General features: G+C 52.5%; 2 protein-coding genes across 2 annotated transcripts; one reads left to right on the top strand and one right to left on the bottom strand.

Annotated features, from left to right (window-relative positions):
• Positions 1-299: 299 nt before the first annotated feature.
• Positions 300-9314, bottom strand: RGR (retinal G protein coupled receptor). Its single transcript, XM_059899631.1, has 7 exons — positions 9236-9314; positions 7362-7518; positions 6148-6269; positions 4361-4514; positions 2827-2944; positions 897-1010; positions 300-431 (listed from the first exon to the last, which is right to left on the bottom strand). Exons 1-7 carry the CDS (start codon positions 9312-9314, stop codon positions 300-302), a joined length of 876 nt encoding a protein of 291 aa, XP_059755614.1.
• Positions 9315-13215: 3901 nt separating this feature from the next.
• LRIT1 (leucine rich repeat, Ig-like and transmembrane domains 1) lies at positions 13216-22531 on the top strand. The gene is made up of 4 exons (XM_059900405.1): positions 13216-13459; positions 16993-17459; positions 20021-20326; positions 21558-22531. The coding sequence occupies exons 1-4, from the start codon at positions 13245-13247 to the stop codon at positions 22529-22531; spliced, it is 1962 nt and encodes a 653-aa protein (XP_059756388.1). The 5' UTR covers positions 13216-13244.
• Positions 22532-22891: the final 360 nt, after the last annotated feature.

Consider the following 22891-nt stretch of genomic DNA (forward strand, 5'->3'; position numbering starts at 1 on the left):
AGCTGAGTTCAGAGAGCATGACTTTCCCAAGATCTCTCAGCCTCCGTGGGGACCGCTATGACCAACACTCAGGTCTGTCTGGCTCCAAAGTCCCGGTTCCTTCCATGCAGCCTGGTTTCTCTCTGAATCCCCTGTGTCCAGCCTCGGGCCAGGCTCAACAGGGCCATCGGGGATGGTGGGTGAGTGTCTGGAGCTTGGCTCCTGAGGCTGCTGGACAGGACTCCCGGGCAGCCTCCTGCGAGGGGCTCAGTCCAGGGTGGCCAGGGTGGGCCTGGGTCTGAGCAGCGCCCTGGAGAGGCTCAGTGCTCTCGGTCCCGCTCTCTTTTCTGCGGCGAGAGGCACTGCCAGATCCCCCTGTGCACCATCTCACTGCCCAGAGCATAGTTGATGGCGTTGACCGTGGGCACAGCCTTGGCAATGAGAGCGGGCACCTGTTGTGACAGAAAAGTCCAGGAGAGAAGTTTCAGAGCCTCTGTTCCTCTCTCTGGTCCAAGCTGGTGACTGCAGTCCCCCATGCTCACCCCGACATCCCCCCCAGCCGCCAAGCATCTGTCCTTAGTGTGATTCTGCAACCTCTAAGCCTTCTCTGACTATGACATACGTTGGTGGATAATGCATGGAATCACAGTCCTCTGGGCACCAATCTCAGCCCCTGGTCCCAGAGTGTACGTGTCACCATCTGGCTGGCTGTCCCTGTCATCTCACATGAGGCCTAGGTCATGTCAAGCAGCGGCCCTGCGTGACCAGGGGACAAGCTAATACCCAGTGAGTTATGAGTGTTCAAAGGAAAAGAGAAAGAGAGAGCTTATCTTGGAGGCCATAAAGCCAGAAAGAGAGATGGGGTGAAACAGAGGCACAAAGATGGGGAGAGCTTTGGGTACTGGCGGTGTCTGTACCATTTGCAGCTTGGGGGAGATGGAGGTCACATCCGCAACGGCTGCGTATAGATATAGGAGAGCGTAGGGGCCCCAGCCGAGCAGCAGCGTCCTGGCTGGCAGAACGGTGTTCACCTGGGGAGACATGGGTAAAGGAGGGAGGCATGGACTTGCTCCAGGTGGTCGGCAGCCCCGTGAGGTCCAGGAACCAGGTCGGCACTCGGCAGGGCTGTGGGAAGATGCTGAGCCTGTGAAGGAACCTGGGACCAGATGAATCTCTCTTCGGTTTAAGATGCCTGACCCTAGCTCTCCCGTTCAAGCTTACTTGACCTCAGCTGCCTTGTCTGTAAAGTGGCCTGATAATGCCTGACTTGCCTGGAGGCCGGGACTGGGGTGGATAATGAGCTTCCTTCCTGGTCTGTGCTCTGAGAAACCAGGGGCTCTGTGAGTGTGAATGTGTGCGTAAGGTTCCCCAGGCTGAGCTGCCCTCACAACTCAGCCCCAGAACCAGCTGGCCATCAGTAGCTGCAGCCAACTTGCAGGTCAACCAGTCCTGGGTTCAAAGGGGCCGCTTTCCGCCCTGTGAGATAGAATCGAGCAGCAGGCGATGTGGTGCCACCTGTGGCCACAGGAGGGCGCACGACTTGCGCTCTAATTTCAGGACGGAACTTGATAAATTCCAGCTCCCCACATACACTCAGAGGTTAAAATTCTGACGCTAAAAATCAGTGCCTATTTTCTTATTGACCATGTCGCCTTTTAACAAAGAAGGTGACTTGAGCTCGCAGCCATGGTCCCTGGGACAACGCGTGGCGACCTCTGCTGATGTTACTGAAACGGATGGTTTAAAGTCAACCCGGAAAAATCCGTGTGACAGCCTTGTCTCCTGGCCGATTGAACCTCCAATAAAATGGGGCGACTTTGAGCACCCAGGCAGGGCTAGGGGAGGGCAGAGCGCGGAGGACAACCGTGGAGGCGGTGATGAGCAGGAAACCACCGGCACAGCCCTCGCCCTACTTCTGTGACCAGGGGAACCTGGGTCCACAGCTAAAATCAATTTGTACAGTGTTTTTCCAATTCACAGAAAAAAAAAATGTGGCAGATGAAGTTTCTCAACAAAGAAAGTGTTTCTTTTATGCACTACGATTGCCCACTTGAGTGGTGGAGTCCCAGACCTGGGTTTGATCCAACTCTGCTGTTACTAATTGCATGGCTTTTGAGTTGTTTAGCTAATAACCCCTTTCAGCCTCAAATTTCTAATCTGTGACATAGGGACAGTAAAACCTTCCTTCCTCGGGGAGTGGGTGCAAAAATGAAATGACATAAGGCACATAAAGTAACATTAGTACCTGGGTTTTTTGGTTTGTTTTGTTTTTGTTTTTGAATTTTTGGTACTTCTTATGACTCATCTGCTAGAGACTGGTCAGTTGATAAAAGTTAAAAGAAAATCGTGGCAAGAGAATATTAACACAGAAATTGAGAAATGACCAGGAGGGCTTATTTTGAAGCATTGTTTTTCTTGGACAAATGTGTTTTCAGGTGTGGTTTTATGTTGTGGGTAACAGCCTGTGCCTGTGATTAAATGAAACATCTTGAAGCAATTTAAAAGTAGCATTTAAAATGCATGTAATTTTGTGCCAACCCTCACATTCTTGGGAAGAAGCAAGTGTAACAGCAAGGATGGTGTCTGGTAGGGCACCCTGGCTCTCAGAGTTCTGGGGTCTGGGTAAGTCTGAGCAGTTCTGACCCTTCCTCCCAGGTCTTGGTGATCCCCAGCAATGGGGAAGGTGCGTTTCTGCCCTAACACCCCATGCTCAATGTACGAAAGCTGGATTTCTTTCCTGATCGTTGAAAACACAGAGAACCCCTGATGGCTGTCACATCATTCATGTTCCCTGGTGTCCCTGAGAGGGACAGAGAGATTTCTCCTGCTCTAGGTGTTGATCCTTACCGGAGGACGGCCAGTCTTCCCAAGTTTCTGCTCCATGAGCCGATAGGATATGACTGTGATGAAGAGGGGCAGGAGGAAGTTGAAGAAGGCCATGGTGAAGAGGAAGCTGGTGAAGTTTCTGCAGACAGAGGGGATGGAGGAGTCAGGATTGCCTCTCAGAGACGATCAGCTACCCTAGAAAGCCCACCAGACTTTGCTCTAGACAGTCAGGTGCAGGGAACTGCTCCCATCAGATGCGTATTCAGAGTGTGGGTGCTCCCAGGTCCCAGCTGAACTCCCCTTGGGACCAGAGAGCTACTAGTTCCTCCTGGAACCTGCCTTTAGGAGCCAGGGAGCTGGAATGAGGGATAGTCCTCCTTTAACTTGCTGTTGGGCGGGTCAAGGGCTCAGCCCTGCTCTCTGTCTGTGCCCCAAGCATAGAGAACGGGACACTTTAGTTTGGGAAACGTGTTTACCAAATGGAGATGTCAGTGGACCAGGAGGAAGGATCATCCAAGGAGTGTTCCTGGCACAGGGATTTGGAAGGACCCTGTGGATGAGACTGGACATTGTATCACTGAAGAAATCATTGAAGGGACCAGAGAAGAGCCTGGGGTCCCAGGTAGTGGTCATAGGGAGGCAAGAGGGCTGCCCAGAAGCAGGTGGGAGTCACAGGGAGGTGGGCTGCCATTCCATGAAGGGGAGACCATGTCACGTGGGTGCTGTCCACTAAGGAGGGGTGGGAAGAGGGCTGCCAGAAGGACTGGACACCAGCTGGGGAAATACCTGCAGGGAATGCCCTGAAGGGCATTAGACAAGACCCAGGGTTCTCCAGTGGGTCTGACCAGGGAAGTGGGTCATCAATGCAGGTGCTTTATGAGTAAACATGAATAAACATGTAAAGCAGATGAATGCAGTGTGGCTCTAGTGGAAGCAAAAGGGGGGCTGAAGCCCATGTGGTCCCTCCCCAAGGCAGCCCCTAGGGGGAGCTCTGGACTCCCCAGAGCCAGGTCGACCTGGCAGTATACTAGACGTGTGCTCTACAATGGTAGGCTCCATCATGCATTTATTCTTGTCTCTCCAGGGCTTGGCCCAGGGCTTGGCTCACAGCAGATGCTCAGGGAATTCAGAGAACTGAACTCTATGCCAAGGAGGTCCCTTCCAATGCAAAGACCTTAACATTCTTTGACGCTATCGAACCAAGGATATGGCTCCCTGTAGAAGTTGGTAAGTCAGAGCTGGGACATCTGACTGTCCTGAAGGTGGCAAAGGGGTCATGGGGCTCAGTGAATGTTATAACCGACACATGCCAATAGCTCCCCGGATAGGACCCCTTCTGGGGCCCAACTCTGCACCCCAATTTGCATAACATTCCCATCACTTGTCCAGTCTTTGGAATGGGCTTTCCTTAGTGGGTATCATGACTAGGGATTTGAGATTGTCTGGCAAATGCTGACATGTCCCCGTTTGGATTTTCAGCTGACACTGCTGTCCTACAGACTCAAAGCCAAGACTCCCATGGAAAGGAGCCTCGAAGCCGCTCCCCTCACCTCACCTGTCCCCCCTGGAATAGTTCAGGGTGCAGCATGTCCCCAGCGGCTCATAGTCATAGTGTCCCCAGCCCAGGAGGGGCAGTGCCGCCCAGAAGGTAGAAGACAGCCACACAAAGAAAACCAAGGAGACGGCCGTGTTCCAATCCAGTCGGCTGCCTGCGTGGGACACAGGAGGAGGATGGTTGAGAGGAGGAGATAGCTTGGCAGAGTGAAAAATAATGCACTCTACGGTCATGCAGAATGTCCCTAACTGCTGGCTCTGATGCTTAATAGCGTAGTGCCTCAGGCAATTAAGAGTTTCTCTGAGCCTCAGTTTTCTCCTCCACAAAGTGGGAATGATACTCCCTGCTTCAGACGGTTGTTATGAAGAATAAAACAGATAATTTTTATGTTAACACCCCCCCTTCCCTCTTCCCTGTTTTCATGCTGCTCCCCTGTGTCCTTCAGCATGGGAAGGGCTTTGATCCAGAGACCCGTGGGACAGGGATTAACTGCTCTATATTAAGGCCGAGAGCCTGTTGCCATGAGAAGGTGTGCATTCATGTGTGCACATGCGAGAGTGTGTGTGTGTGTGTGTGTGCACGCATGCGTGATGGTCTGAGGGAGCTTTGGGGACAGGGCTGGGGTAGAAGTGGTGGGAGAGGAGCTCCAAGGTCAGATGGGGTGGGAGGGGCTCAGATAGGAGTTAGGATAAGAACAAAGCCTTTTTTTTTTTGTCCTGGACAGAAGCATGTGACTTTGTGGAGGGCAGGGGGCCATGTGTGTCTGTGGCCAGGGCAGATCTGTGATTCCAAAGGGGAAATGCTCAGGTCTTGAGGTCATGCTAGCTATGGACCCCAGAGTAGCCTCTGTGCCAGGCAAATCCACAGCTCCAGGACTCAGAGCCCAGGAGACAAAGGGAGAGACTCCCTCTGGAGGCATCCAGGCCATGCCCAATCCCAGCTCTGCCCCATAGCTGTGTGACTCGGGGCAAGCTACTCAACTTCTCTGAGCCTCTGCTTCCCAGTCTGCAAGCTGGGGGTTTGCTGTGAGTGGTAACTGAGCCACGGCCCCCCAGATACATGTTTATGTATCTCTGTGGTCAGTGTTATTCTAAATGGTCTATGGGTGAACATGTTTTTTACTTTAATGTGTATTAAAATTATAAGGACATTAAAGTTGTGATTTCACAGTTTTTTTAGAATGAGACTAAAGCAGGTGTTTAAACTTTTAAAAATGGGTCACTTTTAAGAAAAAAAGAACAACAGAGCAGGTGGTACAGTGATATGGATAATTATGAAGATGGAATTTGACAATACAGCTTGGAAAGTCTAGAGCTAGACTCATTTTCATGAAGCCTTCGCATGACAGAGGCTCCATGGAAGTGTGGGGTGCGAAGGCACATGCCCAGTTTTACACACACACACACACACACACACACGCCACCTCTCTGCCTCCCAACTGTGCCTGTCTTCAAGGGCATTTTCTGTATCCAGGATCTCATTTGATTTTCAAAATAAAACTGTGAGGTAGGTTATAAAAATCATCCTGCAGAGGAGGAGACTAAGTTCAGAGAGGACCTCTGACTTGCCTGAGGCTGTAGCGAGGGCACAGGCAGCCTTCCCAGCATGTGCCTCAACACCTCTCCTGCACTCTCCCCCCCACCTCCTTTCCTGAGTGCCCACACCCCACGCTTATGGGCACCTACACCCACCCACACTTCCCTGAACTGGGAAACACTGAGCAGACCTTCTCCCTGATCACCCTCAGTAGGTGGATGTCCCTCCACTGTGGGAACGCGAAGACGTACGGGTGCAGTAGTGGTGATAGCGCCCCCAGGCGATGGCTGCGCTGCTGCAGATGCTGGCCAACGCTGTTGCAAAGCCCTGGAAGCCGTGAGCCTGGCAGCCTTCTGAGCCATAGGGCCAGCGCCTGTGGGAGACACGGGGCACCAGTGACCCCTCCCTCCGTCCCTGTCTTCCTCCCTCACCTGCTCAGCAGCAGCTTGGAAGGCACTTTCAGCTCCTTAGAAAAGGGCTTTAGGATCTGTTTTTCCTATGAGGAAACTGGGGCCTTAGAGATCGAGCTGCTGGGTGAAGGGGTGGAGCCTGATGCCGACTCTTCAGGCTCAGGGTCCTTCACCGCACCTCTGTTGGACCGAAGGGTCTCCCTGGTGATCAGAGGCCTGCATCACAGGAAATGGAACAACCTGGTTGGGAGGAGAGCTTGTGCCTGAGGCTCAGAGGGGAAAAGGTACTGAGCCAATGTCACACAGCAGATGAAGACAAAGCCAGAGGGTAGATCCCAGGCCTCCCAACTCCCAGCCTCATGGGCCAAGCAAGGTGGAAGCTTCAGTTGTCCCTCCCCAGCCCTGGGAAAGGGTAGGAGGAGAACAAGGCAAGGAATCCTCACTGATTCAGACCCTACAGACTGGTCAGCCCTGAGTGTTCATAGGAGGGCCGGGGCGGGGGCGGGGGGGCGGGGCTCTAGCTTTCACAGGAAAGTTCCATCTGCTTAAGAAAACAATCCGATAAACACCTTCTGAGGCCACTTTGGAAGACCCTGGTTTGCACATAAGGTCTTAGACACTTGTCAAAATCCTGTTTGCTTTCACAAACACTTATTTAAGGCTTCCTAGGTGCCAAGCATTGTTTTATGTTATTTACAAATAATAAGTCAATACTTCCAACAACCATATGAGTTAGGTAATAATATGCAATTTACAGAACAAGCTGAGAGATAGAAATAATTAAGTCAGGATTCCAACCTAGGCAGCCTGGTTGCAGACCCCATGCTCTTAATCCCCGCAGTCAGCCAGCTCTGATGGTCGGGTCCGAGCATTTCCTGTGTTCCAGAAATCGGCTGGGGTTCTACAGGGATAGTCTGGAATTCGGATTTAACCTAGTTCAGTCTGCCCACCCTCTCCTCTATAGTCTTCTACAGGTAGGCAGAATGTCTCTGGCTTGCTGCCCAGTGCCCAGAGGTCAGGCCCCAGAGCCCAGGGACTGGGGAGGGGGCAGGTACCGGAGGAGGCTGGATGTGGCTGCAATGAGGGCATTCAGGCTAATCCCACTGTCCGACAGCGCCAGGCTCAGCACCAGCAGGTGGCTGGGAGTCCGCAGATCCGGGTTCTTGCAGAAACAGAGGATGGTCAGGCTATTGAGGCCGAGGCCAGAGAGAGCTGAAAGGAAGGGGAGAGCTGGCACCGGGGCTGGAGAGGCCCTCCTGGGCTCAGAATGAGGGGCCGTGGGGTGGATGGGGCCTCAGCAGCACCCCCCCGAAACACTCAGCATCCATCTCAGTGCAGCTCACCAAGCCCCTACACAGTGGGCTGGCCCTCAGGTACCGAAAGCCATGAGATGTACTCCCTGCCCTCTACCAACGCACAGTCTGATGGGAAGACAGACAAGGAAGAAATCCGATAAAGTGCAGCACGGTTTGTGCCAGAACAATCACAGCCATGGACAGCCACTGAGCACTTATCACGTGCCCGGCAGGGTGTTGAGCACTTTATGTGGATCCTCCCATTGAGTCTTCACCTGGACACTGTCCTCCCCACTTACAGCAGAGAGGCCGAGGCTCAGAGATGCTGGCCAGCTTGCCCTAAGTGTGCAGCTAGTAAGTGGCAGAGCTGGGACTGGAAATCAGACTTTTCAAATTCCAAAATGCCTTCTCCAAGGACTCTGGAACAACGTCAGGGAGAGCGTTGGATAAGGGGTGGCAACGTAGAACTGGGAGCTTCCCAGGACACCAGGCAGTGAGCTGAGCTTGAAGGGAGTGGTCTCCAGTGGTAGACAGACCTGACCTTGAATTTCGGCTTTATCACTCATTTGCTGCCCCTTATGCTCCCTGAACCTGGGCTTCTCCCGTCTAAAGAGGAATGGGAAAGGATCCTGCATTCAAACTGTGAGCGTTCACTAGGAGGACAGGGTGTGGAAGAGCATTCTAAAAAGAGGGAACAGCACGTGCAGAAACACAAAATTGTAAACTTTCAAGTCATGTTTGAGGACCTAGAGGGATGCTAGATTGTAGGGTTCCCAGTGGAGAGGAAAAGGGGCTTCGGCCACCAGACGATGACATCCAGGGTCTCTGGGACCAGCCTAGTGGCTGTGGCTCCCTCTCCACTGTCAGTTCTTGTTGGGTGAGAAAATGTGTTGATTATTTCTCTGGATCTGCTTTGAACAAGGGCTGCATCCCCCACCAACCTAGTCTTGGGCTGGCCCAACTCCAGGGTCTACCGGCCCAACTCTGGCCTCAATGAGCATCTTAGGGACTCTGGATTGAAGCTGGCACCTCATGGACCCAGGTCACCCCTAGAGCAGAAGAGCTTAGGGCCAAGGGAATGGAGATGGTGCAAGTAATGTGGGGCTGGAGAGGAAGGGAATGAATGAACTGAAAACCCTGGGTGTCTATCTAGGCTAGCACTTTATGCCCTGATCCCATCTAACCTTTACCACCACCCACTTGGCACGTCAGGGCACTGAGGGTCAGAGACCTCAAGTGTCTTGGTTTCAGTGACACAGACAGCAAGTGGCAGAGCTGTCTGCCTCCAGAGCCTACCAGGGGCCTGATCTTATATGAGATTCTTAGCAGGACTTCCAGGGAGTGGATTCAACTTTCTCTTGGCTGCAGAGATATGAAAAGCCCTGGTTCTTGGTCATGCCCTGGGCAGACGTCCCCTTCTCAAAGTTCCTCCCTCCCTGACCCTTGACCAGCTTCTCTCTCTTGGCTTCCCAGCCTGCGTGCTGCATCCCGCAGGTGCAGCCATCAGAAGACCCCAGGGGTCCGGGCACAGAGGAGTAGGGTTTGGGGACCTCTCCTTGCCAGCTTTGCAGCTGCGGCCTGGGTTCTGGGACCCCGCTGAGTTCCTGCTCCACCCCGGCTCCTGCCTGGCTCACCTTCCACCAGCAGCACCGTTCCCACTGCCAGGACCTCCAGCTCCCCGAAGCCAGTGGGCAGGGTCCCGGACTCTGCCATTCTCTCTGCCTTTCTCCCAGCTGACCCAGCTCTTTTCTGGCTCCCCCAACCCAGGCCCCTCTGTTATAAAGGGCCATTCCACGTGCTGGCACATGCAGGTTATTATGCTAGACATTGAGCTCCTTTTTGCTGCCTTCCCTGGCCCCTCCAAATCGTCCTCTTGGCCCGGGCAGAAGGGACCCATTCACCAGCTAGACAGTGCCGCCTTTGTGAAGCCAGCACGGAGTCCTGCCTCATTCATTTCAGCTCCATCGGATTAAGGACCTGGAATCCAAATGGTGTATGGCTGAAAGCTAAATTAGAAGAGAGTTGCATAACGAAGGGAGGGACGGAGAGCAGAAGGGGGGATGTGAGCTGCAGCTGAGACTGAGAACGGGTCAGGAGCCAGGCCCTTCCATGTTTTCAGGTGCTGACAAGCCTAGCACCTGTGTGCGTGTGCGTGCACGTATGTGTGTGTGTCCACCTGCTCATGTGTGTTCCCACAAGCGATGGGGAAAGAATGCTGGTTGGGAAGTCATTTGCTGTCATAGAAAGAGCTCCAACTGGGACTAGAGACTGGTTCTGGTTCTGAATTAACCATTAACTAGCTATGTCCCTGGGGCGGGACCACTGGGGTCATCTCAGTTGCCTCTTTTGCAAAGTAAGCATCTTTGCCCCTGGCCTGTGTGAGTGTTGGTCAGAAGAATACATGGTGGATATAGCCTTTGGGGCTGCATTTCCTGTCTCCCATAGAGCACTTAAGCTATGCAAGCATAAGCATCTCCCAAGGCACTGGCTTGAGACAGAGGGGCTTCTGTCTTCTTGTAAGTGGCCCATGACCCACTAAGAGCTGTGCCTTCTATAAATGAGGGCCTGCTACAAGTTACACACTGGCTTATAGTGACAGTTACATCAAGAAACACTATTCCTGGGAATTCTCTGGGGGTCCAGTGGTTAGGATTCTTTGCTTTCACTGCCAAGGCCTAGTCGGGGAACTAAGATCCGACAAGCTGCACAGCGCAACTAAAAAAAAAAAGAAAGAAAAAAGAAAAAAAGAAAAGGAAAAAAAAAGAAACACTAATCCAGAACAACTTAATTCATTTTCAGGTAAAGAAACCAAGGCTCAGAGTGCTACCATTACTGAACACAACCTCATGTGCCCCATGCACAGTGAGACTAAACAAACAGTAAACGTCAGTTTGGAGCAGAGAAAGGTTTATCGCAGGCCATGCAAGGAGAAGGAGTGGCTCGTGCCCAAAAAAACCCAAACTCCCCGAAGGGTTTCAGCAAAGCATTTTTAAAGGCAAGGTGAGGGAGGGGCGTGGTTGGCTGTTGCAGACTTCTTGGTGTCAGATCCTTTGTTCTTGCAGCATTCCATCTTGTAAACCTTCAACAAGACAAATGTTATTCTCTTTCTGCAACTTTTTATCTCTTTATGAATGGAAAAGTGTTATACTCTTAAAGATCAGAGCTTTGAGAATGGGCTATTCTGTATATTTCAGGCTATAGGCAACATTCTTAACTCTAAGCCAAAGCAATAGAATAACAAAGTTAAAGAAACAGATCTAATATGGAGTCAGGTTTGTTCTTCCTTATTACACTACCAGTAATACAGCTAATGTTTATTGAGTGCTCGCTAAGGGCTAGGCACTGTGCTAAATGATCTTATGATGATTCTTACCACAACTGCATAAATTAGATACCATCATCCTTTTCCTTTCACACAAAGAAACTGAGGCTCAAAGCAGTAAAGAATTGGCCTGAGGTCATGCAGTGATTCAAGGATGGAGCTGGAACAGAAGCCCAGTTTCCTACTGCCTGGGCTCCTGGTTAAGCAGCTCATTTTATTCTGTAAATGTTCATTTCCCATGCCCTTCCTCTTGCTGGCCCCCACTTTTATCCAAGCCTAACCACCCCTCAGGGCTGAGCTGACTGTCCACGTGTTCCTGGAAGCCTTCCTTGATAACCCAGTTACCACAGAGTGTTCCCTGCCTTTCCTGATTTCCATCTTGCATTACTGTAACCAGCAACATATGTCAGGTTTTTTTGTTCATGCCTGCAACATCGCAAAAGACTTCAAGGGAGAAGAGAAAGCAGGACAGGACCAGGAACCAAGGATAGAATTTAGGCTGGCAAAAGAGAGCAGGGTTGTTGCATCCCCAACAGAAGGAGGAAAAGCCAGCAGGAAGTCCCTGGTGGTCCAGTGGTTAGGACTATGCGCTTCCACTGCAGGCGGGCACGGGTTTGATCCCTGGTCGGGGAGCTAAGATCCCACATGCCATGCAGCATGGCCAAAAGAAGGAGAAAAAGCCAGAGAGGTGGGAATGGGCAGGGCTGGCTTTCTGGTTTGGGGAGGAGGAGGTACAGGTGGGAAGCACTGAGAAAATCACATTGGCTGAATTGGAAGAGAGGAAGGAATGGGAACCAATATTTCCTGAAAGCCAATATTGTCCAAACAGGCCTGGCACAGGTATTTTGTGTGTATACCGGGGCCCCAGGTATCTGCCTTGGTCACACCTCACTGGTGTAGATTTGTCTAGGTGCATGGGCTGAGGAACCTTCTGGAAAAGCCATAGGAGCCAGGTAGGGTTTGCCGGGCCAAAGAGCAAAGCCTTGGAGTCAAACATGAAGAATAAATGAGTGAAAGGTGGTGTCTATGGCGGGATGAGGTTGGTGGTAGGGGACAATCAGTAAAAACCGACAGAAGCTTTTAGCTTCTCTAAAAGCTCTGGGAGGGCTTCCCTGGTGGCGCAGTGGTTGAGAATCTGCCTGCCAATGCAGGGGACACGGGTTCGAGCCCTGGCCTGAGAAGATCCCACATGCTGCGGAGCAACTAGGCCCGTGAGCCACAACTACTGAGCCTGCGCGTCTGGAGCCTGTGCTCCGCAACAAGAGAGGCCGCGATAGTGAGAGGCCCGCACACCGCCATGAAGAGTGGCCCCCACTCGCCGCAACTAGAGAAAGCCCTCGCACAGAAACAAAGACCTAACACAGCCAAAAATAAATAAAAATAAATAAATAAATTAAAAAAAAAAAAAAGCTCTGGGAGATCCTGCTCTGAGACCCTCCTTGGGGTGAGATAACTTGAGGGGAGGGGCACGCTCTGCCCTCAGGCCAAGACCCCTCATGCCTTTGGCATTGGTGGTAATGCCCTGAAGGCTCAGATGGCAGTGATCTGGGACTTGGTGCCACAGGGTACCCCAGGAGGCAGCTGTTTGCCCGGCGGGCTGGGAGCCTTCCTGAGTCCATGGGAGACACCTCTGCGGTTGACCCCAAATAGCTGAATCTTCCCAGCTCCTCTGTGAGCAGGTACTTGGAAGTGCCCGTGGAACTGGGTACTTACTACTCCCAAGAAAGCTTCTGTTCCCACAGGCTGTCAAGGTCTGAGAAACTTGGGTTGCTTAATTTTCATAAACACCCTGAGTAGAGTAACATTACTTCCCTTTGGCAGATGAGGACACAGAGGCCACGAGAGACCGTGTGACTTATCCGACGTCACAGCCTGCCAATGGAAGAGCTGGGATTTGAACCCAGCTGGCCTGGCCCAGCGCTTGGGCTCCTTCTGATGCCTCCACCGCCTTCATCTCAACGCCTTTTCACTATAAGACAGCATCCCTGGAGAGAATTTCCAGTGGCCCTTATTGGAGGCCAGCGTTCTGTCTTCATCTCTTTTGAGCCCAGGCACCCTGTGGGGTCTGTGCAGCCGCAGCCTGGCCGGCGTAGGGCAGTCCAGCAGCCGCTTGCCCCTGGGTGGCTGCCCACTTCCTGCCGTGCCCTGCGTGCTCTGGGCCTGAGGCTGTGGCTCTGGAAGGGGATCCCCCACCCCCATCTGCAGGACTGGGTGATTCCAGGAAGCAATAAGCCGCTGAGTGCTGTGGCCAGGGCTCCCCTCCCTAATCCCCAGCCTGTCCGTGATTATCCGATGGCTTCACTTGGGGGTGTGGGCAGCCGATGAGCCGGTGGGCAGCTGCTGGGTTTGCTGGGCCGGCAGGACAGAGCAGTCAGGGACAGGCCCCTGCCCGGGCTACAGAGGAGCCAGGAGTCATGAGGGTGGCGGCGGGCATTCTCTGGCTCCTGGCCCTCGGAGGGCCCCCGCAGGCCCGGGGCGCCTGCCCTTCTCAGTGCAGCTGCAGCCTCCACGTCCTGGGCGATGGCAGCAAAGCCAGGTATGGCACCAGGTGTGCGGGGTGGGTTGCCCAGCCTCCAAGGCTCCACCAGCTAGGCTGGGCTGGGAGGGGTTGGATGCATGGCCCTAGGACCGTGGCGGGGTGAAACCTCCATCTCCCTGGCCCTCAAGACCCATGGGTCTTGTGGGGCTTGTCTGGGCTGCATTTTCTTCCAGTCAGCAGGGTGTGGCTCTGCCTCGGGGGTGGAGTGGAAGTACCAGGTACCTTTATACATGGGGCAGGGGTGGGGCACAGGTGTGCCAGCTCCAGAAATCCTTCCTGAGTCTTCTTCCAGGATCCTGTGAGTGGAACCCTCTTTAAGGGCACAGGAAGTCTCCCCCTTACCTCTTTCTTTTCCTCTCCTTCCCTCCTGCCCCCTACCATCCTCTATCTCCCCAGCCCCTTCTTTCCCAGGACTCTTCCATTCTCTTGCCACACCTCCTGGGGGTACCCAATCATATCCCAGGTATTTCTTACCGCCCCACCCATGATGGGACCACCCGATTCCTCATGCTCTTACCACTTTGGGTCTCCTCTGGCCCAGCCCCCAGGAGCCTCAGCCTTGACCCCTTTCGATGGGCTCTCAGAAAGGCTAGGAGTGCCCACTCCATTGCAAGCAAGGGCCCCTCCATCCTCAGCCTCTTCTTTGACTTTCCTTATCCCCCATCTGAGCCCTGAGAGCACCTCCATCCTCTCCTCCTCCTCTCCCTGGGACGTTCCCAAGGCTCCCGTGGTTTGTGGACCCTTGCTCTTCCCCCATGGCTCATTCCCTATCTCTCTTTGGCAGTCTTTAAACTCTCTTTTCTCTGACCTCTTCAGCGCATCCGTTAATGACCACTGCATTTCCCAACTTACTCAAAGATTTCAGTCCCTGGTTTAGGGTCTTTCCTACCATCTTTCCAACCTTCTGGAGTTTCATCCTCCCTTTCTCCCTTGTCTTAGATGGCTGTTGGGGAGCCACTGATGGCTTCTGATCAGGACAGCAATGTTATCAGTGCGACTCTTTCAATGATCTTAGCGATGGGTGTCAGGCTGATTGGGTGTGAGGGGAGGTAGAGAAAGGTGAGGCACCCCCAAGAAAGGATCCCCCATGTGGTCTGAAGAACAGGAAGAGCTCCATTTTTGGCCCAAATCTGTGCTTCTCCAACTCATATGGGTCATCAGAGGTAAGGATCTTCTCCCCAAGGGAAGCCAGGGCTAAGCCCTGAATAGGCCAGGAATAGCCCATGGCCGAGGACAGTGTGAACCAGGGTGACAAAGAGCCTCCCTTACAACCTACAGAGAGCACAGGGCTCAAAGTCACACAGCATCCGTGGCAGAGCTGGTCCTGGAACCCAGAACTTCAGTTCCATTTCAAGAACTCTTCTTACCTGGTGATGCTGCCGTGGGCAGGGACCAGGGAGGGCTTCTGAGAGCAGGTTGACTTTAGGATGGAAAATGAAATTCCAAGGGCAGTTTCCAGGGCCCCTAACATCAGCTAGTGGTTACGCCTCCTCTGAAGCCAGAGCTCTCACCATCAGTTCTACCTGCCCAGAAGTCCCACAGCTGATAGGCACCGGCCCACCTGCATGGAGTGTGAGGAATGAGGGGAATGAGGCCATGAAAGGCTGTTGGGAAACCTGAGATCCCCAGTGGCCAAGGGCACAGGTTGTGCAGTCAGACCGAGTCTCCTTTTGTGTCTCAGACACCTTCCTCACCCCATCTTTAACCAGGGTCTCTCGGAGGGCCCAGCCCTTACATCTGAGCACCTGATGGACCTGCCTGTGCTCCACGCTCCCCTATCATGAACAGAGTGTGTGTACTTGTGGGTCCTCGGGTTTCCTGGGTCGGGGGGGTGAGTCTGGGCACCTGGAGAGATGTGTCCCCTTGTCCTTCGTGCCTGGTTTGCCCCACCAGGAGCTGTGCGGTTGGCCTGTGCTGGCTCTTATCGGTTTCTTTGATCCCTCCATTGACCTTTTTCTCCCCCTTCCAGCACATGTTTTCCCATCAACTCCCTTCCTCCCACCTACATCCAGACCTTCCTCCCTGCAACACCCAAGCTTCCATTATCACTGAAGGTATCGTTGCCTCCAATGCTTTTTCTTCCTTTGCTGGATTATAAGCTGTATGGGGACAGGGGCTGTGAGTCTGATATTCTTCTGTCACTCAGTAGGGGTTCCATGTATATCTAAAGAATGAATACGAGTGGGCGGAAGTAACTGGGCCTTTTGTGGGCACCATTGACAAAAACAAGCCAAGCCCAGCTGACTTTGAGTACTGCATGCAAGTTAAGCTAAGGGATGCTGGTGGAGCGTGTGTGTGTGTGTGTGTGTGTGTGTGTGTGTGTGTGTGTGTGTGTGTGTGTGTGTATGGTGCCAGGAAGAATGATATGAGCAATGCGTTATGACCTTACAAGAGAACAACCTCTCTTAGCAAAGCTAAACAATATCCCCACCTCACTCCCACCCCACCTCCTTCAGTGCAAGGAGAAACATCCTCCAGATGAAACTGGGGCTGCACAAGGGCTGGGTCCCTCACGCCCAGACTCAAAGTTTTGTTCTCTTGAGAATCTTTCCCTTTTTACCGTATGTGTGTGTGCTACTCTCAGTGATAGCATTTAATACAGTCCTGCATTGTCGGTTCCTCGAGGGCGGGCACTGCCTCCTGTTATCTCTCTATCTGCTTTAGTGTCAAACTTAATAGAATGAGGTTTAAGAAGTCACTGTTTGGGCAGAAGGAGCATTGGAAGGAGCTGGTAGGACTGACCTGATGTACTTGCAGTGCTGGGATGCAGAAACTTACAACAGTGGTCAAGAGCAATTGGGCTCCTACAGGTGACAGGTATGCAGAGCTGGTACACACATGAACTCATTTAAACCCCCAAACCACCCTGTGAGGTGGAGTCTACTATTCTGGGGAAACTGAAGAAAATAGAGGTTACATAATAGACTCAAGGATACACAGCCAGCAAGCAAAGAGCCCAGAGGTGAATCCAGCTGTGGGGCTGCAAAATTCCAGTTTTTAAACACCTTGATCATCTCATGGTCCCTCAGTGTCAGGAGAGGCTCGAGGCATCCCATGTGTGGCTTCCAGTTCTGATGCCATTGCTATATATATATTTTTTTAAATGAAGAAAAGCCAAAGCAGTCACAAAAACTGAGCTATAATTTAACAAAGGAACCCTTTTAACTCATAGATGCAATGCTGCAGTACACAAAATGATCTCAGGATTTATAAATACTATTCATTCTTAGTGCACTGCAGGTGGTGTAGGCTGTAAGGGGACATAGTAGTTCAAGCTTGAGGTCCTTCAGGCCAGTGACCGAGACCAAACGGCCCTCCTGGGACACTTGTGAGAGGCTCTGCAAGCAAGAAGCTCCCAAAGAGAAAACAGAAGGAATCTTGTTACTAGCCCACCTCCAGGGCACACCGCAGTCTGGGTTTGGTGTCCTATGAGGCCGTGCGCACCAGGGGGTCTCTTGAAAGGAGGTAAATTAAGGGGAATCTCCGACCCCACAGGACCTTTGCTCAAATACTCCCATTTCTGTAAGCAGGACAGTGGTGTGCAACGACCCTGACATGACCCTGCCCCCAGCATCTGTCCCTCTGGACACCTCCAGCCTGCGCCTGGAGCGGACGGCCATTCGCAGGGTGCCCGGGGAGGCCTTCAAGCCGCTGGGCCGCCTGGAGCAGCTGTGGCTGCCCTACAACGCGCTCTGCGAGCTCAACGCTCTGATGCTGAGGGGCCTGCGCCGCCTGCGCGAGCTGCGCATGCCCGGGAACCGCCTGGCCACCTTCCCCTGGGCGGCGCTCAGGGACGCCCCCAAGCTGCGGCTTCTGGACCTGCAGGCCAACCGCCTCTCGGCTGTACCCCCGGAGGCCGCGCGCTTCTTGGGGAACCTCACCTTCCTTGACCTCTCCAGCAACCAGCTGCTGAGGCTGCCCGAGGAGTTGCTCGCCACTTGGACTCGCCTGCAGACGGGACCCTTCCTTCCCGGCCACCACGCCAAGCTGGTCCTAGGTAAGAGATGGCATCCTTCACTTGGAACCACTTTAGTGAGACTTGGGGGTCTTAGGCAAGTTTATTAAAGCCTCTCTGAGTCTCAGTTCTTTACCTGGAAAATCACACTTGCCTTCTGGATTTGAGTAAAGATTGAATGAGAGGCACACATTGGTAGGTAGGTTTAGGAGCTCAAGCGCCCAGCCAGACTGCTGCAGTTCAGACCTCAGCTCTGCCCCTTTTCCCTGTCCCATGAGGGGTTGGGAATCATGGTGAGGCCCTGGCAGAAAGTGGGTGATGGGGAGTGGGTGGGCAGTGTCAGAAGAGAGGCCTCCTGGCAGGTGTCCCTGGAGCATGCCTTGGCTCATGTGAGGTCCAGCCCTGGGGGCTGGAGCAATCTTAGAGCAGTTTGGGGCAGTTCCTGCCCTGAGGCTTGGGAGAGTCTCTCAAGGAGGGAATATTTAGATCCCTCACTTCCTGGATGTGGGGCAGGCAACAGCAAAGCCCATTCCAGCTCCGTCCACCCTGCAGACTTTCTCACCTGATAAAGGACATTGTATAGCGTAGTACTTACATGGAAAGGCACTGTTTATTTAAAAATCAACTTTGAATGTCCTATATATATATTTATATTTTATGTCCTCTTCTGATTATAATTCCTTCTCCCCCTCCTAAAAGGTAGCCACTGTTATGTTTATTTGCATGTTCCCTATCGTTTACATTTACATACACATGCATATACAAACATACATGCACATAGAAATTTTAGCAAACATACACGCACATAGAAATTTTAGCTGTGTGTTTTGCACAAAATTTCATCATATCATATGTATCAACTAGCACTTTTTTTGCCCCACAATATGTCTTGGAGATCTTTGTAAGTTACTACAAAAGGATCGACTTCATTTTTTAAAACTCTGGCATAATATTCCATCATACAGTTATACTACAGTTTATTTAGCCATTCCTCCTTTTATGGGCCTTTAAATTGTTTCCATTATTTTGTTAACACCTGTGATGCCACAGAGAACATTCTTGACAATGCATCCTCGTGCACCGAGACAAATGTTTCTCTAGAGTAGGAACTGAGAAGTGGAATTGCTGGGTCATGGAATGTGCATGTTGGATGTTTTCATATTAATCATAGTCTCTAAAGTGCCAGTTCTTACCCCCCACCAGTAGTGTGCACGACCATCCGTGCTTGTGTCCACTCTGCAAGCTTATCTGAATGCCAGCCAATGTGTGGGCTCCATTCTAGGTGCTGCGGATACAGCAGTGAACAAGAAGGATGAACATCTATTCCCTCAGGAAGCTAACAATTAAAGTGGTCAGAATGTTTAACTTTTGCCAGTCTGACTGGTGAAAGTTTCATCGTCCTTTAACTTTGCCATTTGCATTAATTCTTTGGGGATTCTGTGTGAAGTCAGATAGCTCACCACCAGAGCTGGGCAGTGATGACTCTTGGGGTGCAGATGCATCATGAAACGCATTTAACCAGTGACACAAGGTAGCAGTCACCTGGATGGGGGTGGGGAGTAGGAGAGGAGCTGGCGCCTTCCCAGCTAGTGCTCTAAAAGACCCGAGAGTCATGGATATACAAGCAGGTCTGAATCCACCTTCCCCAACCCTTGACATTTCCGTTTCCAAATATATCAAATACATGTATGTAAATATAAAATATGCTATTGATTAGATGCTATCAAATTTAATAACAATCTGTGGAGGATAGAAAGGACATCACATTAAGTGCATTCATTTTGTATTTAGAAATGCAAACATATGAAAAGGAACTGTGTCTTAGAATTGAGGACCCACAATACCTCTCTATATGTTGAACTTTCTTTGACAGGGTAGGTGCAGTGACCTGCTTTCACTCTATAAAAGTGTTCAATTTTAAAGTAAAGAGGGCTGGGAATATAACATAAGATTTGATTCCCTGTCATCCTCACTCTTGTCTTTTTGAGCCTGTGTCAAAGGGACCATGGCTCAGAACAGCCACACTCTTTGCTGGGGTGATGCTGAAAGTGCCACTTATACTGGGAGGGCAGGGGTCAGGAATTCCCTGGAGGTCCCGTGGTTAGGACTCCAGGCTTCCACTGCAGGGGGCCTGGGTTCGATCCCTGGTCAGGGAACTAAGATCCTGCAAGCTGCAAGGCGAGGCCAAAAAAAAAAAAAAGGAGGGTGGGTCGGGGTCATGAAGCATTTCTAGAAATGGATGGATTCTGACATATTGCAGTTATTGCAGAAATACCCACTGCCTGGCCAGTAGCCTGAGAGGATCAGTCCAAGAGTGGCAGCAGTAACTGCCAATTTTGTCGGCATGCTGTGTGGCTTACCCAGTGCTTAATATCACTTATCTTTATTTATACTTATAGCCACCCAGAAAGGGGAGTGATGCTGTCACTCTAGATGAGGAACCAGGCTTAAGGTTGTAGCGAAGCAAGGAGCTGGGTCTGGAGGCCAGTTCTGCTGACCCTGAGCTCACAACGTGCCTTGTCCTCCCTGAGGGAGAAGGGGGGCTGGGCCTGGGGATCTGAATATCTAGGGCTCACCTCCTGCCCTGCCTTTCACCCCTGCAGGGCTGCAGGACAACCCCTGGGTGTGTGACTGCCGACTCTATGACCTGGTCCGTCTCCTGGAAGGCTGGGCCCCAAACCTGGCCTTCATAGAGGCCAGGCTGAGGTGTGCCAGCCCCCGCAACCTGGCCGGAGTGGCCTTCAGCCAGCTGGAACTGAGGAAGTGCCAGAGTCCGGAGCTCCGTCCGGGGGCGGCCAGCATCAGCTCCCCCTTGGGCAGTGCAGTATTGCTACGCTGTGGGGCCTCCGGGGTCCCTGGGCCAGAAATGAGCTGGAGTAGGGCCAACGGGCACCCACTCAACGGCACAGGTGTGTGAGCTCCGGGGACGGCTGTGCTGAGATCCAGACTGGGGCGGGTGGGTCATCATCCCACATGGGGGGGGAATGGGGCTTCAGGTGTGCCAGGGAGAGGGAGGTAAGCTAAGCAAGGCTCTTTACTCCCATCCTATCTGAGTGGATTTGGGTGACTCCTCCCAGAGGCTGGGCATGGGGACAGTGGCTTCAGTAATAACAATGGATCGCAACCTGTCCTGTCATATTCCACCAGCCACTCTATCAGAGACTTGGGGCCCAGCCTGAGAGGAGCAAAACACTGGCTTTTTGGTAGAAGATGCTCTCTTAGTGTATTTAATATTGATAGTAAGGTTCCAAGTTGTAAATATGAAGCCAGCATCACTAGGAGTAATTAATGCTGGGAGTTACCATCTATTGAGCGCTTCATGTGTTAAATGTATTACGTGCAAGGTGTCACTGAACTTTAAAGAACAAACTGATTATCCTTCTATTTGGGATGTAAGTAAACTGAGGCTAAATGTTTGGTCTGCATCACACAGCTCGTACAAGGAGGAACTGCCTGTGCCCTTTTTGCTGTGTAGACAGAGGTGGTCCATCCCTGGCACTTGCGGGGAGGGGGGCGCGGTTTGCAGGAGTCACAGCCCACCTACACGCAGAAAGAGGGTGAAGGAGGAATAATTTCTTGGCACCTGACCAGAACACCTCCCATCCCTCCCAGTTTCTGTGTTTCCCCCAAATACATTGGCAAGCGTTGCTCTAGGACTGTGGGCTTGAAATCAGTGTACAAACAAAATTGTGTAAGGAGCTCCACTAATGTAATACAGAAAGTTGGAGATGCTATGATTGAAGTGGCAGTGGGGCCAGGCAGGGGTGTGCAGAGCACTTCCAGCTGGGCCTCCGCCTCAGGTTCACCCAACCCACCATACTCCCAAAGCATCAGCCTGCCACCCCTGAGGGGTCAGCTCTGCAGAACTCAGGCCCTTGAAAGACACAGTTGGAGCATCTCAGATTTAGAAGGCTGGTCATTCTTAGACTCTGCCTCAGCCTGTGTCTCCTCAAATTTGAGCCCAGGTGATATCTATCCCCATGGCTAATCTAAGAAAAGTTCAGTGACGCCCAGTCTGTTCTCGGGATAGCAGGGTGCTTGGCAGAATGTACACAGTCCAGGGGCTGTGAACTCGGCCCTGGAAGGAAGCTTGGGGCAAATGGGCCCGTTCATTCTCCCACACATGCCTCTTCCCCGCAGTGCACCAGGAAGTCTCCAGTGACGGCACGAGCTGGACTCTGCTGGGCCTGCCTGCTGTGTCCCACCTTGACTCTGGAGACTACATCTGCCAGGCCAAGAACTTCCTGGGAGCCTCGGAGACTCTTATCTCCCTGGTCGTCTCTGAGCCCCAGACATCCACGGAACACAGTGGGGGCCCAGCGGTACTGTGGGCAAGGACAGGTGAGGGGGCAAAAGCAGCTGCATACAACAAGATGGTGGCCAGGCATGTCCCCCACATCCCCGAGCCTGCTGTCCCAGCCACTCGGCCCCCTGTGCCCAACACGAAGGAGCAACTGATCCTCCACCCCTTCCACATGCGGGCCCCAGGAGAGCACTTGGATGTGCAGGCAGGACCCCAGGAGGCCCAAAGGGTGAGCTCTCTCAAGGTGGTGGGGGACACTTACCAGAGCGTGACATTGGTGTGGAAGGCCCCCCAGGCTGGGAACACAACTTCCTTCAGCGTCCTCTACGCGGTCTTTGGGCAGCGCGACATGCGGCGGGTGGTTGTGCAGCCTGGGAAGACCAGCGTCACCATCCATGGGCTGGTGCCCAAGATCAAGTACGTGGCGTGTGTTTGCGTGCAGGGCCTGGTGCCCCGGAAGGAGCAGTGTGTCATCTTCTCCACTGACGAGGTGGTGGATGCTGAAGCCACTCAGTGGCTCATCAACGTGGTGGTGATCAGTGTGGCCGCCATCATCGCCCTGCCCCTCACGCTGCTCGTCTGCTGCGGTGCTCTCCAGAGCCGCTGGCGCAAGTGCCACACCAGGGGCTCCGCCGAGGCCACAGGTGCCTACGTCAACCTGGAGCGACTGGGCCACAGTGAGGACGGCTCAGAGGAGCTGTCCCAGCACAGCCTCAGTGAAGCCGACAGGCTCCTCTCTGCCCACTCCAGCCTGGACTCTCAGGCCTTGGGCGTCAGGGTGGGCAGACGGATCAATGAGTACTTCTGCTGAGGGCCGTGCACACAGATGCCTACACGCCTGCTCCTGACCACTCTTCCTCTTCGCCTCCCACATGCTCACTCTGACACCTGAGTCCATGCTCACACACTCTTACCTACTTGGGTATCTGCTTACTCATACATTCACACACAACAACAACAACAGCTAACACTTATATAAGCACTAACTATGTGCCAGAAAGTGTTCTAAGTGCTTTATATACATTAACTCATTGAATTCTTATGACAACACTTTGCAGCAGGCACCACTCTTCTCCCCGCTTACCTGGAGAAGGAACAGGGTGAGTAAGTAACTTGCCTGTATCAGTCAGTTTTTGCTGTGTAACAAATAAAGGCAAAATTGCAGTGGTAT

Source organism: Balaenoptera ricei, chromosome 16, assembly GCF_028023285.1.
Source record: "Balaenoptera ricei isolate mBalRic1 chromosome 16, mBalRic1.hap2, whole genome shotgun sequence".
NCBI lineage: Eukaryota > Metazoa > Chordata > Mammalia > Artiodactyla > Balaenopteridae > Balaenoptera > Balaenoptera ricei.

What these genes read in the sequence shown, in the direction of transcription:
- RGR (XM_059899631.1), bottom strand. Translation starts at nt 9,314, where the DNA reads ATGGCAGAGTCCGGGACCCTGCCCACTGGCTTCGGGGAGCTGGAGGTC. An exon ending in GCCACATCCAGCCTCCTCCG is followed by an intron (nt 6,270 to 7,361) that starts GTACCTGCCCCC and finishes TGTCTCCCACAG; the next exon opens with GCGCTGGCCCTATGGCTCAG. An exon ending in CTATCACCACTACTGCACCC is followed by an intron (nt 4,515 to 6,147) that starts GTACGTCTTCGC and finishes TGTCCCACGCAG; the next exon opens with GCAGCCGACTGGATTGGAAC.
- LRIT1 (XM_059900405.1), top strand. Translation starts at nt 13,245, where the DNA reads ATGAGCCGGTGGGCAGCTGCTGGGTTTGCTGGGCCGGCAGGACAGAGC. An exon ending in GGCGATGGCAGCAAAGCCAG is followed by an intron (nt 13,460 to 16,992) that starts GTATGGCACCAG and finishes TTCTGTAAGCAG; the next exon opens with GACAGTGGTGTGCAACGACC. An exon ending in GCACCCACTCAACGGCACAG is followed by an intron (nt 20,327 to 21,557) that starts GTGTGTGAGCTC and finishes TCTTCCCCGCAG; the next exon opens with TGCACCAGGAAGTCTCCAGT.